The sequence below is a fragment of the Topomyia yanbarensis genome, chromosome 3, assembly GCF_030247195.1.
Source record: "Topomyia yanbarensis strain Yona2022 chromosome 3, ASM3024719v1, whole genome shotgun sequence".
Taxonomy (NCBI): domain Eukaryota; kingdom Metazoa; phylum Arthropoda; class Insecta; order Diptera; family Culicidae; genus Topomyia; species Topomyia yanbarensis.
In genome coordinates, this window is record NC_080672.1 from 270,187,019 (window position 1) to 270,205,631 (window position 18,613).

Consider the following 18,613-nt stretch of genomic DNA (forward strand, 5'->3'; position numbering starts at 1 on the left):
AACGAATTGGTTTTCGCCCATCGTCTACCTTCCGCTCTTCGCTGGGCAATTAGCGCTGTGAACGGTTGGCTGGAGTGTCATTTACAGCCAGTAGTTTTGTGCACCAGAACGTATACGCGCCATATGAGTTCTCTATGAGAAATGGTCATTTCATGCCGGTTACATACGCATGCGATATCTGTATCAGGCATGTGACTTTGTGCTACTCGTTAGAATCATCTGACACCACGCGAGAGGGATGACAAACATTATACGCAAATTATGATTCCGAATAAGTATCCTTTGTTCGAACGAGGCACGATCATAGAGGTATTCTATTAGACGACATGCCTAACCACATTTTTGAAATATTTTGGTGGATATATAAGCTCTGAAAATACAAATTGTTTGTTTTACGACATTTTGTCAAAATCTCAATGTGTAGTGATTAGGTAGTTAGATAGATATTCTCCGAATGATAGATAATACTTGTTATCACACATTTCGAATTACACAATTTTATTTTCCAGGAGTTGGTTTTTTGAATAACATTCTCGTTTTCTTAACACCGTATGAAAATATACCATGAGCGTCCATGCTTTCTCTATTATGCAAAACATCAAGTTCATCAGGCATATTCGCCCTACTGGCGAATTTCCCACATAACACACATCGTCGGATTGTGAACTGGGATTCAAATTATAATATCTGAACGGTGAACTGAAAATATGATATATAGGGTAATTATATTATTTAGGCGTTTTTAATAACATCGGGGAAAGTCTAACACAGTTTTGTTAATTTCTCGAATTATAATCGATGGAATGTCTATAAATAGGTATCAACACATTTGCTTCGTTTATAGAAAACAGTGAAATAAAAAAAGTGTTTGAGCGCAACGAAAACTCGTATCGAATGTCCTAATTTTCACTCTACCACTGATGCCAATGTGCTGTACAACCAATGGTGTGATAATAGGAATAGGGTGAATACAGATGCAATACCCTACAATATGCTACTGGAAATTTGCAACTGTAGAAATGAATAATACACTTTATCACAATCGTAAAACATTTCCATTATGTAAACGTTGAACATGTTCATTTAACTCGGATATTTTCTTGTCAGCATTTTGGCCTATAAGAATATCAAATCCTGAAGCACATCAGTGGAAATTTTGTTGCTCATGTACCTATAGCATAAATCCACTTCAATGGAAACTCGCTCGTCAATTTCATTGTTACGTACAGTGTATATACTAGTTTGTAATTCTACGCAGCAGAGCCCAAAAATGTATCCGAACTGCGTTTTTTGTCTGAACAAAGGGAAACTTGGGAAAATATGACCAGGTTTCTAGACAAACTCATATAAACGTCTATAACTAGAAGTATAAAACCTTACAAAACATACCGAAGTAAAATTATCGAAAATATTGACGATTTTTCAAAGAATTTTCAATTTACTTTTTCGTAAAGTTTTTCGGAAATATTTTTTAAGGAACACGAAGAAAAAATGTTAAGGCGTACAATTACCGTTACGATCTGACGACATACTACTCGACCATAACCGAGCTTAGCTGATAGTTGTTCCAACTAGTTGAAAGCAGGCAAACGAGATCGTTTGTTTGATACGTTTTTCGTATGATTATCATGTCTACGTGCTGACCCACAAAGTCGAAATCGACGGTGTGGTCTACGATGAGAGCTTAACATGCAAAAAAAATTGATCTAGCAGGGGATTGGTCATTTTAAGAATCCTATACAAAAGTCAATAAAGGTACTGGATTGAAACAAAATGCATTCAATATAGATTACCGGTAGTGGTACTGAATCTTATCATTAATTAAAATTGTTACAGGATACAATGTACGTACTAATGTACGGAATATTTCAAAGGTTTTCTTCCTTTTAATTCCACTATGTTTTTTATAGTTAAATGCACTTGCACTTCACTATTTAACAGATACCGGCAATATCGATTACTACTTGAATTCTTCTTCAGTGTTTGAATCAGTCTATAGGAAATTACGGGATTGTAAAGTCTTTTTATCTAAGAAACCGGGTAGGCTGTGGTCGGTCGGTACCTCGATGCGTGAAGCTAACTGTTTTTTCATGCAGGTTAAATCTCGAAGAGCCATGAATATCCGTTATCTTGGTCTCGATTTAGTAAGGAAGGGCTAAGTCTGGTTTTAGACTCAACCACTGTCAGTTCATATATTTTAATAGCGATTGGGCTGTATTGAGGGTTTGACTAAGGTTCGCTTCGATCAGAAGAAACATTAGTGAAGATCGACAGTAATCCACCTCAAGGTAAGATGGAGATCGAAATAAAGTCGACTCCCCGGCTCAAATTATTTTCATGCCTCTTAACCGAGTTTTATGTGTTATCTTTTTCCCGGGCCAGACAATTTTTTTAAATCTATTACATATTTCTCGAGCTCTGACGGAACTATATTTGGCCGTGACAGAAATACAGGAAATTGGCACTGATAAGCTTGAGGTGGTGGTAAATAGTCTGAAGCAGGCAAATGATATGTCGATTTGCTCTCATATCGTTTGCTCATTTGATACGATATCTTGAATCCATTAGTAATTGCAAATTTCGAAAGGCTTGTCAACCTCAATTTTCATACTCGATTTATGTCGTTGTACTTCGATTACATGGCACAAAATATCAATTCTTCTTCGTATTATCCCAACCATATCAATCTATGTCATGCTTCTGATTCAACTCGAAAATTCGAAGAATACACATTCATGAAAGATGAGATTAGCATAAGTCTGCAATTGATCCCAAACATTTTTATGGTAAATTTCAAGAAGTCGACTGCAACAAGATATTCAACACTCGACGGCTCCACTAGCATCGGTATACTCAACCAAAACCTCGCCGCCTCATTCAAACTCAATGATCCTGATTCAGTTTACGTCGCAGTACTTGCTGCCATTCAGTACACCCTTAGGATCATTAATACTTTGCCCACCGATCATTATTTTATCGTTTCGGACAGCCTCAGTCCAATAAAGGCTCTTCGCTCGGTGAAACCTAGAAAGCACATTCCTTATTTTCTGGAGAAAATATGGAAGTTCTTGCGTAACTTATCTGTAAGATAAAATTACCTTCGTTTGGGTCTGCTCGCGTTGTCTATCCTGCGTAATGAGAAGTGTACTAAGGCGGGCCTTCAATGAGTTTTTCAATATCTCTTGTCAGAGGACGCTGGCAGACATCGTGGAGCAATGGAGAGCTAGAACAGTGACTACATTCTATTGTCCTGAAGATATTATCGAGACCTTGGTTTAGAGCAGTGATTCTCAACCTGGGGTCCGCGGACCCCTAGGGGGCCATGAAGTCGTTGCTGAGGGTCCGCAAAGAAAAATATATTTTTCAAGTGCACATTGAAATTTCAAGTCTTGTTTCCTAACAAACTGAAAATAGCATATTGATAGCATACAAAATCGACGTTTTTCCATGGGAGTCCGCAACAACCCAGAGTGATTTCTAAGAGGTCCATAATACGAAAAATGTTGAGAACCGCTGGTTTAGAGGAAATAATGTGAGTCAGGATTTCATTCGTATGATACCTTGGCACATGTCTAGTCCACATTAGACGCTCATCTTCGACGTATTGGTATCTGCGCTTGTGGCGACGTTTATCACGATATCAAACATATTGTCTGGGCATACGCCGAGTATTGTTCTACCAGATCTTAACTATTGGATGCCCTTCCACAGATTCACTAGCTTTATTTTTATTATCATTCTCAGAAGTGCCCTCTTCCGCGTATGTCGACCGTACACCATCTACGGTTTGATGCGACTGCAAGGTGACACGAAACATCTCTGTCGAATGGGTTAACAAGTACGGGACCTACAGCACAAACATCACACATGAGACACGGTGTGTTGCCAATCTGCATCTGAGCCGTACTATGCAACCGATTGGAAGAACCCCTCCCGGTTCAGGAAAGATCACCTGTCGTCTTCTGATGAAGACCGTCCGAGTCTGTAATCAATGCTGTTGATCTCCCGTTTGCTCGAAACTAAAAGTTATTATTCTCCCTGTTATCATTGGCCACCCTCACTCCACTCTCTTTAATAACAAAAAGGAGGAAGTTGCCCCCCCCTCCTGAGTATCTCCTCGAAGCATTTTTGCCTTCCTCGTTTTTTCCGGTTTTAATGCAGAAACTCAATACTGTCGTTAAAAATGCCCAACTGTACTACTACTCAAAAAATAGTCTAATAAATTTCAATCACTCCCTCTAGTTTATTGAACATCATTTCTAGTTTTAAGATCTTTGTCATTTTTTAATCATTAGTTTAATATAATTAATTGTTCCAATATTATTTCTCTCTAAAAACAATCAAACTATATTACTACTACATTACATATTATATGACCTATATCATATAAGTGGAAACATATGTTGTGGTTGCGTGAATAATTTAACGGGCACAAATATAAGATAGTAAACAATATAGTATGAATCAGGAACCAGGCCACGAAGCAAGATTAGATCCATGAATAATATTATAAATAAGGTGCAATGGTTTACGCTTGCGAATTATTATGATCTGAGTTTAAGAAAGTGATAATTATTAGGGATATCTTCTAAATAAGTGACTAGTATACTTCAAAAGCCAAAAAAATGAACCACGAATAATTGTTACATAAAATTGTTCACGTGAAAATATTAGGCCCATGTACAAAGGGTTCACATCATATGATCGGACCACAAAAAAATGTTCCTAAATTTATGAATACAATCACGAGTCAACAGTGGAACTATGAATAATGTTCGAAAATTTGTGGAGTTTGTAAAATTAAACACATACCTTTTTTATTTCGACTATGTTAGTCACATTATCTGTTTTACATTTTAACGACATTCAATTAGCTAGAGATTACAGGGTAGGGAGAGTTATGAAAATTGGAGCCATAGTACTCAAGTGAGAGCAAGGATGTGAAGTAAACAGATCGGAAAACTAGAAGTGAGTCATTAGAACAGGCTTAATATCGTACGGGCTTAATTTTTGTCTTCCGCTAATGAGGGTCGAGCTTAGCTCGAGCTCGACCCTCATTAACAGAAGACAAAGATTAAGCATGTACGATATTAAGCCTGTTCTAATGACCCTGCCACTTCTAGTTTTCCGATCTGTTTACTTCACATCCTTGCTCTCACTTGAGTACTATGGCTCTAAGTTTCATAACTTTCCCTACCCAGTAATCTCTAGCTAATTGAATGTCGTTAAAATGTAAAAAAAAGAAAATGTGACTAACATAGTCGAAATAAAAAAGGAAAAAAAGAGAGTTAAGCTTTTTTGTTTATAAGTAATTTTAAAGTTCCATTATATAGATTAGTATTGGCTATTTTTCCTTCACTTTCGTATCCTTTCAATCTGTCAGTCATTTTACGAAAACATCCAGTGACAAGCGTTACATGAAGCAGAACAAAAAGAAACAATAAAATTTCAATTTCGGAAATATGCAAAAAAAACCCTTCTATCCTATCGAGCACATAAAAGGAAAGAAGGAGGCATCGTCTTTTGATTCAAAAAATACTGTCATAAAATCAAGGCAAATATTGGCCCCATCTTTATAACAACTAACCAGTTTGGGGGTTCTGGTTTTTATCGTTTCGTTTTATTCTGTTTTTACAGTTCGATGTGCCGATGGAGACTATGACCGAGCTTTGGCATTTTTTGGCCATAGCGAGCGCCTTCTACCATTCTGATATTCGACCACGGCTGTCGCTAACTATTAAAAATCCATTCGAGATAAATTTGATGCGACACCAAATAAAACATCATACCGCGAACGGAAATGTGCCTTTGTGGAACAAAACATCATCATCTCTCTGCTATTCCGTTATGCAAAAACAAGCCTCAAGTAACGTTCTAAAAAAACGTACACACAAATATGTACCTAGACTCAAATATGTACCTATACTCCTGAAGTATTTAATCAAATTCAACCAAGCAGATCCTTTTGTTTGTGAGTCGGTGGAGTTTCCGCGTCACATATGAGCTACCGAAAATAAAAGTGGTTAGGACAGAACATGCTTCGTAAAACCTGCTTTAAATCTATTAGAATCAACGTGCTTAAAACTGACACAAAAATTCTATCACATTGATTAAATTTTTAGATGTAGTTTTTAATGCAATTAGTTCTATTTTTCGCGAACTGCCTAAATCAAACAGATTAAAAAATGAAAAATTAAAACACCATCAACTAGTCTCGGTGCCCCTTACTAATTCATCCCATGCTGATTATATTAACATCTACATAACAACAATCATACAAGCACGTTGAACTAACACTACGTCTTACAATACATAATAATTCCGTATGCAGCTTTAAAACACGTTCTATAGCTACGAAAATATGTATCAACAATTCTAACAATATTGAATTATTTGAAGGTTTTATTAATACTAAATGTTAAAAACTTTCCCGGTATAGTTTTGAGGGCGTCAGAACTATTAAAGCTTTCCAATGATTTAGATATTAGGGTGGGGCAAAATGATCGTTTTTTCAGCACAGCACTTTTTTGGTTCCTTTTGGGGCCCCAAACAACTGTGCAAAATTTAGGGTCGATTGGTGTTGACCTGGCGTAGCGCATTGCGTTTGAAATTTGTATGGAGATTAGTATGGGAAAACCTACGTTTTTGCATTTTAAATTCTACAGACTACAATTCTTCCTGTAGTATGCCAACAAATATATAGAAGTATAGTCCAGGCTATGCTGAACAACTTTGCCCAAGGATGTATGGTGTTAGAATGTCTCTAAGCCAAGTTATAGCTGTTCAAAGTTCGATATATCGAATTAAATGCCAAAAATCATTTTTATTGCCAAAACTGCCGGTGTACCAATGGAATTTCATATAGAATTCCAAAATAACATTATATAGTTTAGATTTACCACATTGGAATGTTTGGATGAATTATTCAAAAGCCTTAGCTCAATTTCATGAGCGTAGGTAGTTTAGCAATAGGACGTAGTGTGGGGTGAGGGGGGGGGAGGACTTTAATATGTAGAAATTCGAACTGAAATGTTGTCGAGTTGGAATGTTCAGACGAATTATTTCAAAACATTTACACAATATCCTACGCATAATAGTAACGATGAAATAAAACATACAGCATCCTTTTGCCTCGACTTTTATTAATAGAAGTTACGTTACAGACTGAATCAACTGATGTCGAGTTGATATATCAGAGGATTATATTTCGGTATAATATGCATGATTTGATAGCATGCTTATTTCTATGCTGTTCGATCACGAGGCGTTAAGCTAATTTCTGGATTTCAACATGAAATCCACCAGATCCCTACATCAATTTTTGCTTCAGGTGATCGAACAGCATCGAAATGAGCATCCCATCAAATCATAGTCCGTATTAAACTGAAATACAATCAATGCAATCCTCTGACATATCAACTCGACATCAGTTGATTCAGTCTGTAACGTAACTTCTATTGATAAAAGTCGAGGTAAAAGGATGCAGTATGTTTTATTTCATTGTTACTATTATGCGTAGGACATTGTGTAAATGTTTTGAAATAATTCGTCTGAACATTCCAACTCGACAACATTCCAGTTCGAATTTCTACATATTAAAGTCCCCCCCCCCCTCACCCCTCGCTACGCCCTATTGCTCAACTACCTACACTCATGAAATTGAGCTAAGGCTTTTGAATAATTCATCCAAACATTCCAATGTGGTAAATATAAAATATATAATGTTATTTTGGAATGCTATATGAAATACCATTGGTACACCTGCAGTGTTGGCAATAAAAATGATTTTTGGCATTTAATTCGATGTATCGAACTTTGAACAGCTATAACTTGACTTAGAGACACTCTAACACCATACATCCTTCGGCAAAGTTGTTCAGCATATCCTGGACTATACTTCTATATATTTGTTGGCATACTACAGGAAGAATTGTAGTCTGTAGAATTTAAAATGCAAAAATGTAGGTTTTCCCATACTAATCTCCATACAAATTTCAAACGCAATGCGCCACGCCGGGTCAACACCAATCAATTCCAAATTTTGCACAGTTTTTTGGGACCCCAAAAGGTACCAAAAAAGTACTGTGCTCGGTTGATGTGGCTATGATTACGTTTTTCCATATAACAATGCCCCACCCTATTAGATATCTGTATGTCAAGAACTTTGATAATCATTATTGGGACAGGTTGATAATGGATTCTGACATCTTCCAATATTGTGTCTAATGTTTTGAACACATTAGACAATTTTAATGTCCAATAATTATTTATATATGTATGCATACTTAAAGAACTTACCCATTACCCATATTCAAACGGTAATGGTTCATACTGAAATTCGACCACTTCCTTTAGGGCTTTCAGAAAAACCGCCAGACGCAAATATGACCTAAGACGATTTCACTGGTTTATGATGTGCACATGTGTAAAATTCCAACCGGCTCGAAGAATGTCGGCTTCGGTCCGCGGCTATTACGGTATGAGATTTCTCGCTTACAAAGTCTCACCACTAAAGTGTGATGTAAAAGCCTTCAGTGCAATTAACAGTGTGTATCCTATATAGACACATATTGGCGCCCCGACGTCTGGCTCATTCGGTGGCCTGTACCCAGCACAACATGATATCATCAGTTTCATACGCAGCTGGAAAGAATAACACAATGTACGATATGATGTGTATAACAAATCCAAACATCCATACAGTTACATATATAAAAGAAAATTTTCCAGTAGCACAGAACATGGTGAGACCATGTCCAACCAACGTATAAGAAAAATCGTTTACATGCCCGCATTGACCTCTAACATGGGTCGAATTTTAATACAACTGTAATAAAAATCCAAACATGTAAATCGTCGAGAATATGCGCAACAAAAGAACCATGCAGAGTTGGATTTCTCCTAACAAGGGCACTTAAATTTGCATAAAATGTGACATTTTCAAACTTGCTACATGATATGCTCAGAGTCCACCATGTATGCTTAACATCAATCTCACAATTCTCATCATAACGATAGCTAGATGCTATAGTAGGAAGAATGAAAGCCAACTAAGTAAAGCGAAACGATTCCAACCGCTATGATAGGTTAATGGAAACGAAACTAGAACATTGTTGGTGCGAATTTTCTTTTTGCATTAAAAATGTCAGTAGAGTGCTACATTTTAAGCCCCATTTGTATGTAGGCCATTAGACTGGCTCGTGGCTATATGTAAAAAAAAAATAAAAATGATCATGATTAGTGAGTACAGCACTTTTTGGCTACCTTTGTGATCCCAAATGTGATTCAAATAGTCTTCTAACTAATTTGTAATGAGGTACGTAAAGTATTTGACTGCTCAGACAAACTTGATAAAAATACTTCTAGTGACACTGACTATCGTTTCTGACCGGAAATCGAACTAATGAGGGCTTGATTATGTGTCTAATGGCTAAAGGCAATTGGTTGATCAAATGCAAAAAATATAAGTGGTAGCTAGTATCGGAATGGTTCAATCTCAATGTTAGGTAAATTAAATCAGTTTATTGACTTTCCAACTACATTTATTTGATACAAAAAATCATTCCGAAAAAATTTCTGAGATATCAAACCATTGCGATGAACATGTTCTGAGATATTTGAGATTGAATCACAGGTGTTAGAGGCACAATTAATTCGACTTTTCTATCTGAAAATCGTAATCACATTTTTGTAAAAAAAATCTATCAAGTTACTGTTTGACGCAAAGATGTTGACCACATTCTGAACTAACTTTTTACAGGATTGGTTTTCCAATTTGAGTGAAATAGCGATCTGAACATGCGGAGATGACAAAAATATAGTGTTTTCCATACTAATTTCCATACACACTTTAAACACAATCCGCAAATCCGAGAAGAAACCAAACGCCACCAAAGTTCGCACAGCCATTGAGGACCACAGAAGGGTCTCAAAAAGTTCTGTGTTGGAAATTGGCATATGGTGAGCACTTTAATGAGCCTTGTTGGACTTTTGCTGATAATTTCGTAACTATGGAAAAATTAAACCCATCTTTCATCTAGATAACTGTGACGATTTTTTTTTTTGTCAGCAGAAATTTAATCTTGTCTTATTTCGTCTTATTTTATAGTTTCCGCGGAAATACCATAAAGAAATTTTGAAAATTGTATTTCCAGGTAAACTTTAAAAAATGATGAAAAATGATCCCAAAATTTTCCAAATCACAACCAATTGAAAGCAGGTGACGAATAACACCTGTTCTTATCATTTCCCATTTTTCAAACATCAAAATATTTTCACCAAGTCAACGATAATAAGATAAAACAACTAACAGTGGAGAGTGGGCGGGCCTAATGTCTTGTATGCAGCTCACGTGGGTTCAGTATCCACTGCACTTAAAGTGACAATTATTTCTAATCCGCAAAAGAAGCCAATGACCCTAATGTTAAAAACTTTATAATCGAAACAAAATCTAACAGGTGATGGCTCAAATTGAAGAAGTTTCATTCTACAATGACCAACACTGGCAGCTCCATGACGAGGTACGCAGCAGCACATGCCCCCATCCTATTCCACCGCAAAGTAATCCAGTAGAAAAGCGCGTGTATACAACCCTTTCATCAATACTTGTTTTCGTAAATTATAATGAAGAGTTAAGGTGCTTATCTAGTACAAGATAGCTTATTGAACTAATAACATTAATGAATAAAATAGGTACTGCTGGAGAAGGGTTTGAATGAAACCTAGCTCCAGGGAGCTTTTCCCTGCTTCAAATAAAACAATATAAGAGAGTCGTCTATCTGTTTTGAAAATTGTCCAACTAAATGTGACCGATTCACGATCGCGTGGAATAACGTATATGTATAGTAACACTGGAGGCCGCATATATAACTTCGTAGGTGTTAAAATGTCAACTTAGTTATAGGGGAGTTTTATTTAGCTATTTACTTCAATAAACAATTAAAATGTAAACAGTAAATTTTTCTCTCTTTTTTATGGGTTAACATTGAAGAGCTTCAAATTACCTCTAATTTGGTGTCAATATCGGTTTATGAATCTCCATGATTTTCTCTGTCAAATGCAATATTTTGATACAAGAGCAATCTTTCAAAAGGGCGTAGACATTTCTACGTGCATTACTTTTGAAAAAAAATGTTCGATTACTGTATTTTATACAGAAAAACTATATGAGAACGAGTTACAAGGAATCAATACTCCTGTACAAAAAATACACACAAAAAATGTTGCGTCATTTCTCACAAAAACAAAAATTTATGTAAAAACTTAAATAGCAAAACAACTATTTTTTGATTTTTTAATATTTTGTCAACAAAGACCAATAGAGAAAAACATTTTAAATGTGATTGCATGATGGAGTACTTATCGGTAAAAAAGTTTTTCTAAGAATGACTTTATACATATTTCTACATTTCATAATCGATGACATACAAAACTGTAATTCTATTACAGAATATAATTCTAAGTATCATTTTTTTCGGGAGTTGTCCTACTGGAGCTGTAGAGCTAGGTTCTCGGAAGGGCTCCCCGTCAGAATCACATACTACAATTTGCAGACGAGACAGGCAATGTCGCCCAATAAAACACTGCATTAGGCCAATTGTAGCGGGCCGTGATTCTGAATGTGATATTCATTGTACGGTTCAGGTATGTGCGGGCGCAGGGACTCGCGATCGCGTGTATCATCGCGAAGGGCTCGAACATTTGTACGTTAACGTGCTCGATCGCGTGTGCGTTTGTATGTCGCGTGTGCTAACGTGTATGTAACTTCGCGTGTATAAATTCTATTTCAACCGTGTGCCTTTCGCACATTCGCGTGTGTTCTAGAATGATCGCGCGCGGGCCGTGAATCTGATACTTAATTTTTTTATGTACGGTTCAGATTCCAGAAGAAAGTGGGTTCTTCCATATCATTAGAGTTCCGAATCATGTCGCCGTAGAACGCGTGGTCTAGTGGATATGAGCTTTATTTTTTTTATTGGTCCAACTGAATGTATGGACCTAAATTGCTAGAATGAAGGCCAAAGATTTCCAAACGTGACCGATTCATGATCGCACGCGTTTGCGAGTTCGCGTTTGAGACCGCGTTTGTAACTTCGTAAGTACTAAAACGTTTACACAATTGCCGGAGTGTTATCAAGTTTACGCGATCGCTGGCATAGGTGTACGTAGATGATCGCGAAGGGCTTAAGCGTTCGTATGTTGACGTGTTTGTCGCGTGTGCTCGCGTGTATGTGACTTCGCGTGTATAAATTCGATTTTGAAACCATTTATATATTCGCGGACCGTCATTCTGATCTTTAGTTATCGGTGTACGGATCACATTCTGACAGGGAGATAGCTACCCCATATCACTAGAGTTTCCGGTCATGTCGCCATGGAACGTTTTGTCTAGTGGATATGGGAGTTATTTTTAAATTTTATTATTTTTTTAATAATTAACAAGGACCTATATTGTTGGTACCGAGGATAGAGACTTCCGGACGATCCCGATTCATGACGGCGCGAGCGCGGGAGTTTGTAGGTTGACGCTTGAGATCGCGTTGGTAAGTTTACGAGTGCTGAGATTTTCACCTTATCACCGGGGTGTTATCATGTTTGCGAGTTCGTGGGCGTAGGTTGCTTGGAAAATCGCGAGGGGCTCTAATGTTTGTGCGCTAACGTGATTTTATAACGTGTGTTCTTGAATGGTCGCGCGAACCGTGAGTCTGATATTAAATTTTCGGTGCGCGGTTAGAATTCTGGCAGAGAGTGGGATCGTTTATGTCCATAGAGTTCCCGGTCATGTCGCCATGAGACGTGTTGTCTAATATTTTCTTAATTGGTCCAGCTGAAGGCATGGACCTAGGCTTCTAGGATCAAGGATAGACTTCCGGACGTGATCGATTCGTAATCGCGTGCGCGAGGGCATTTTTGTAGGGTCCCGCTTGAGACCGCGTTTGAGAATGTGTGAGTGTTAAGACGTTCATTATCACCATCTTTACTGACCCAGCTGAAGGCGGGTGTAGAATGGTAGTATAGGACTCGAAAAGAAGAAATAAAGGACAACATATGAGAGACGTAATAGATTAGATAGGTACAGGATATAGCTGAATTCATGATCATCACATGAAAGACATACATTAGTACTTCAAACTCTAGCAATACGTGAATAGCCCACCACCACACATACCACATCCTTTCTCAGTTATTTATTTGTTACTGGTTGTTTGTCGGCTATGAGAGGGTAAATAAAGGAAAGGTATAGAACAGAAAAAGGCTCATATCAGCCCTCCCGGCCACCTCGATACACCACTATCGAGGCGTATTGTAATCATCATCTTGAAGCGGATTTCTTATATTTTTTGAGGTCGCTAGCCGTGCATTGAAAAATGCCAAAAACTCTGTAAATAATATGTTAATACAAATATGCATGATGTTAAAATAAGACATGTGTAATATTCTACTTGCAGTTTGTTGTTCGTTCCTACTTATCTGATTCAATTGAGTATGAAAGTACATCTCAATTTTTCTAAAACCTGGCGACGTCTGATGTCAGCGAATAGTCATTACAACACAACACAACTAATAGGGTTCTACTGTTATTTTTTTAATGCGCCTGTGCACGTTGACGAGGTCGACCGATAAATCGACACACAATGACTTCCACTGCGAGCCGTGCTCACAAAGACTGCCGTTAAGCTGTTGAACAACATCTGCAAACACAGCCCACAGAAAAAGTCAATCCACGGCGACCCGCCAATCGGCCACGCCAGTGTGCACAGGCTCTTAGTTGACTGTTAGTTTGGGCTGGTGTAGAGTATGAAAAAACACAAAACATGAAAAAGGCCCATAAGCCCTCTCGGTCTCCTCGATGCACCACTACCGAGGCGTAATGCAATGACCATCTTAAAGCAGGTGTATGATCAAATATGCTTGAAGATGTTTGCGATACCGTCAAACCCGTCAACCTAGGAGAGGGAGAATATAATTCTAAGTATCATTTTAAATTAAAATGCATTTAACAAAAATCTTCCAAAAGGCGATAGTTATCGAGATATTTGGAATTTTGCTCCAACAAAAATAATTATTTCGTGTTATTATGACCTTTTTAAAAGTTATTCGCGTTACCCCATCATAAAATGTCAATGTTTGTCGTTTTAAAGACGTAAAAGAAACTTATTCAGTATATTTGGATCAAAGAGAAACTTTCAATAAAAATGTTTTCCACACATATTGACACATATAGCTTTCAAAGATTGTCTCCACCGCTTATTATCTTTTCGGTAATAGGAATTTATTACTTTACCGAAAAGATGGAATCTTCGTGAGAAGTAACAAAATAGAACAGTTTTGTATAATCTCCCCCCAAGGACAAATGGCTTGCATAGGAAGTTGTGTCAGTAGTACAATTTTAATTGTGTATGTAGATAACACGACATATTTTTACGAGAGTTGACTAGATATCCTTGCAATATGTCAAATAATTAGTTCTCTCTATTGAATTTTTACCACAAATTTTGATAAAAATGCTTAGTAATTAGTTATTAAAACAGTAGAAGTAAAACATCTACTTTAAAACCTGTCGTAATTTATATATCAACTATTAATAAACCCCTAACACCCCTTCGCCTAATATAACAAATCTAGACCTTACCATGCTCTATGAACATCAAGTTTGGGTGATATCGATAAACTGACGAAATCGTGGGCTGGCAAAATCGTGTCTTCATTGCTTCAGACAATTTCTTATCAAATTTCAAAATACCTCAGAAGAATTTCAATAAGTCTAATAAACACATGGGTCTTAGCATTGAACAAGAGCATGGTGTCCATACAATTCCTAGTTGCTACTCCGTGATTGACCAAAACAAGCAAATTTGCACAGAGATTCAACGAATTGGGCCTGGGAGTATCTATCCATCCTCAATGTGCACGTTTCGAGAGTTCTATACTTTGATTTGCCAATGACGTCGCCGGCTGCGTCCTTACAGTCATTGAGGAAGGGAAGGAATGTTAGTGTAAAAAACGTTATTATGGAGACCTCTGCATCTCCACGTTTGCCAGGAGTTTTTGATAGTAGAATGGGGTAAAGAGTTACACAAATCTAGCGATACGATCTATGCAACTCTCAGAAGTGTTATCATGTGTTTATTGCTCTGGGCAGCCGGTTGACGAGAATTTATGATAGGTTTATCGTTTATTAAATGCCCGGTTTGTAGAAAAATCAACTTCAGCTCCGGACAGTCAAACCTCCCGTGCTTATGTTTAATGGAATCAAACGGCAGGTGAACAATTTTCTTATTCCTTGTTCCTTTTCCGCCGAAACATAACATTCCAAAAACGAGACATCATAATGAAAGGCAATTATTTTCAATGTCTTGAGACTTTTGTCAACATATCTATGTAATTAAAGGTTTCGTAATAAATGCATTATTTATCATGTATAAATTTTGGCCATAATGTATTGGCTTCTTTCTCCACGGACAATTGGCACATTTTAAACGGTATACAATAAGCCCTACCGAAATACCTGAAACGGCTAACTCTGAATATCTGATATACAACCGATGACATGTGCGCATTTTTTGCGCTAATTACTAGAACAATATTGAAAACAATATGAACGAAAAAAAACTAACTTGTCACTATTTGCGTCAATAATCAAGCAACAAATACAGCAACCAAGCAATAAAATATACTCATGAAGAAATATGATTAACGTGACAGTAATATAGTGCATGGACTACTCCAAAGCATATGCAAGTACTCAATACAATAAGAACAATTAATGATTTATTGATGATTTAAGGGACTCAAAACAAACTAATGAATATTACAATAAAACATTTGTTCTTCGTGCTGATATGACTGCCGAAAATTGGTAACTGGTTTTGAATTCTTCTTGCGAATTGTCAAGTCTCAAGCCTCATACATAATTCAAAAGTCATCATTCACTCATACAAGACCATGCGTATTTATTCCCCACGCGCATCAAATACCCAGCGGATTAGTTTACTAGTTGGTCGAATAAGAACTAAACAAAGAAATTAGTTTGCTCCGATAAACGGATCTCGGCATTCCAGTTTAACTAGATTAGTAATCCTATAAGGAATACCTTTTTGTAAAAAAATATACATCATGCAACCCATTGGAATATTGTGCTTTTGAAATAGCTCCATTGAACAAACGCCAAATGAACAGAGTTCCGTCTAACTAGCAGTATGCATTCTTTAATAAAGTAACTATTCAAGCAACCTTCGAAAAGGAAAACAATGTGTTCGAATAATGCTGTAAGCGAAATGCAACATGTACTCAGTATGAACTAGCTGTGTACGGAAATATGTTCCTAAACGACATTGAAATCCATTGAATAATATGTGAAGCATGGTCCGAAAATCCGCACAAGAAACCGAAACATGACTAAGCCAAGCGTTAACGGCTTCAACAAGTCATCTTTTTTTCAAAGCACCTTAGTTCATACTTACCAGTAGCACGAATCGTAGGAACAATCGCCAATTTTGGGAAACAGCATAAAGTTCGCATCATTCGCCGACATTTTCGATGTTAATGTTGTTATTCTGGTTCTGGTTGTGATAGGAGCAGGGGGTGCCACAGAATTCCGCAGCAGAAAAGCTTGGGTCACGGGTCGAGAGAAGTTTTACTCGCGTGCTCGCTCTTTCTTCCACTCGCTCTTGTTTTTGACAATCTGCACTACCTGTAGTCCCAAGTCACGGGTGGTAAGAAGTATAATTCAGGACTAAAGACAATTATACATTGGTATGCACAGGTCACCTTTCTCTGGTTGTATTTTACGCCTAAACAACTGAACAACGCTGCCACATTAGTTTTACACTTTTCTGGAGAAAAATTAACTGCTATCGGAATTTGTGTGACACAAGCTCTCGAAACACTTTATTTGTTGGAAAATTAACCGGACGCGGGATAAAGGAATCTTATATTTTCTCCAACTAACACAAATTTAAGAAAGGCCAGTGAAACGAGAAAAGGTTCCCGAACAAACTTATAATCATTCGTTTTTCTTTGACGATTCCAATACTTTGAAGCCTCAGAGCAGGAGTAATAGTTTAAGGAAACACTACCTACTTTGTTTACCAAGGCTAATGCATTAGGCGATTAGTTGTTACCGTCTCCCTGACCAACAGTGGATTTTGATTTCTACTTTTGCACTGATAACTGTTGCACTTTTTTCACACAGAAATATTTTTCGAAACATAAGCAGTCCTCTTGTAGTAGAACAATATAAATTTGAAATTCTAACTATTTAGCACTAGTTTCGGCACCGAAAAAAATAGCAGATACTTGCTCGAACGTCTTTAATCCTGCATAAAAATCGCCACTACACTCTTTGTTGCAGATTGCAAATAAGTGATTTTTTCTCACCCTTCTTCACATTAATCCACAAACCACTAAGTGTTGAACTTTTTCACATCCCTGAGGATCTTATAGCATCTACTAAATAACTTAGATTAATACACTACGACCAGGAAATAGGATATTGTGCTACGGATGGTAGGAAACAAAATCTCGGTACTAACTTCACTTTTTCATATGTGCTAGGACCAGGCGACTCCGCCACACACTGGGAGGAAAAGTTTCGCTTGCTTACGATCACAAGGGAAAATGTGTTATGATGACCGATGCAGGAAAGGTATAGGACTTCTGCCTGCTACTCTGATGGTACCCCAGTGAGCAGTCAACACCAGCAGTGAGAGCGAAAAAAAGCCGGGAGAGCCGTCATCCGGCAGGAAAATCCAAATTTTCCAACATAAACACCACACCACCCACCAGTCAAACCAATTTTTTTGCTACCCAGTTGAGCTTTGAGCAGGAAAAGGATACTAAAAACGCGATGGACAACTCAGAGCAGAATGTACAACCACGGGAGGTTTACTCTCACTGGGTGACAGAAAAACGATATGTTGCTACCAGCCGCCGCAACGCCTAAGCGAGTGAATTGGTATAAAAGGGTAACGAAAACGAAACGGAACATACACCGCACAACTCAGTGTGTTATTTTGCAAAGAGAATAGGGAAAGAGACGAAGAGTGAAAATCAGTCAAAACGGCAACACTACCTTTATGATGATTTCAACACTAAAATTTTGGCAACCGCTTCCACAGGCAGCACTTTAAATGACTCCTATTATATTTTGAAAACAAACCTTTTGTCGATCGTTGGATTTGTTTATCAAACGATGCGCATTTCGAAACAAAGAGATGAAATAATTCTAGAGCTTGTTTTTACTCATACATATACTCTAGAATACACCTCACAATCACGATTAAACCAAATTCTGACGAAAATTGAAATTTCTTTTTTGATAGATGTACAATACTTATCTCCTCCAACTCAGGCGTGAGTAATGTTTATTTACATTGCACGATTGGTCTGCTCAATAAGGTATTTTTGGCTTCACACTATTCGTCTCTTTCCCTATTCTCTTTGTTATTTTGGTTAGATTTCATGGTTTCTGTCTGAGATGAATTCTTGCGAAAGCTTCGGTAAGTAACATCAAACGTAACGCATAACTGCATAAAAGCCAATCGGCTTATCCATTACGCTATGCCTGTACCCCATACAAGGTTTCATCATTCGTTATCAAAAGGATCACGTA

The 18,613-nt window shown here is 37.3% G+C and overlaps 1 protein-coding gene across 1 annotated transcript in view; it reads right to left on the reverse strand.

Moving 5' to 3' along the window:
* The window catches only part of LOC131689961 (protein N-terminal glutamine amidohydrolase), a 96,941-nt gene extending 79,175 nt beyond the window's left edge, over positions 1 to 17,766 (reverse strand). Inside the window, exons 1-2 of the mRNA XM_058975378.1 lie at positions 16,771 to 17,766; positions 16,464 to 16,693 (exon numbers count right to left, since the gene is read on the reverse strand). Coding sequence (XP_058831361.1) covers positions 16,464 to 16,534 — 71 coding nt within the window. The 5' untranslated portion in view covers positions 16,535 to 16,693; positions 16,771 to 17,766. The remainder of the gene's footprint in view (positions 1 to 16,463; positions 16,694 to 16,770) is intronic.
* Positions 17,767 to 18,613: the final 847 nt, after the last annotated feature.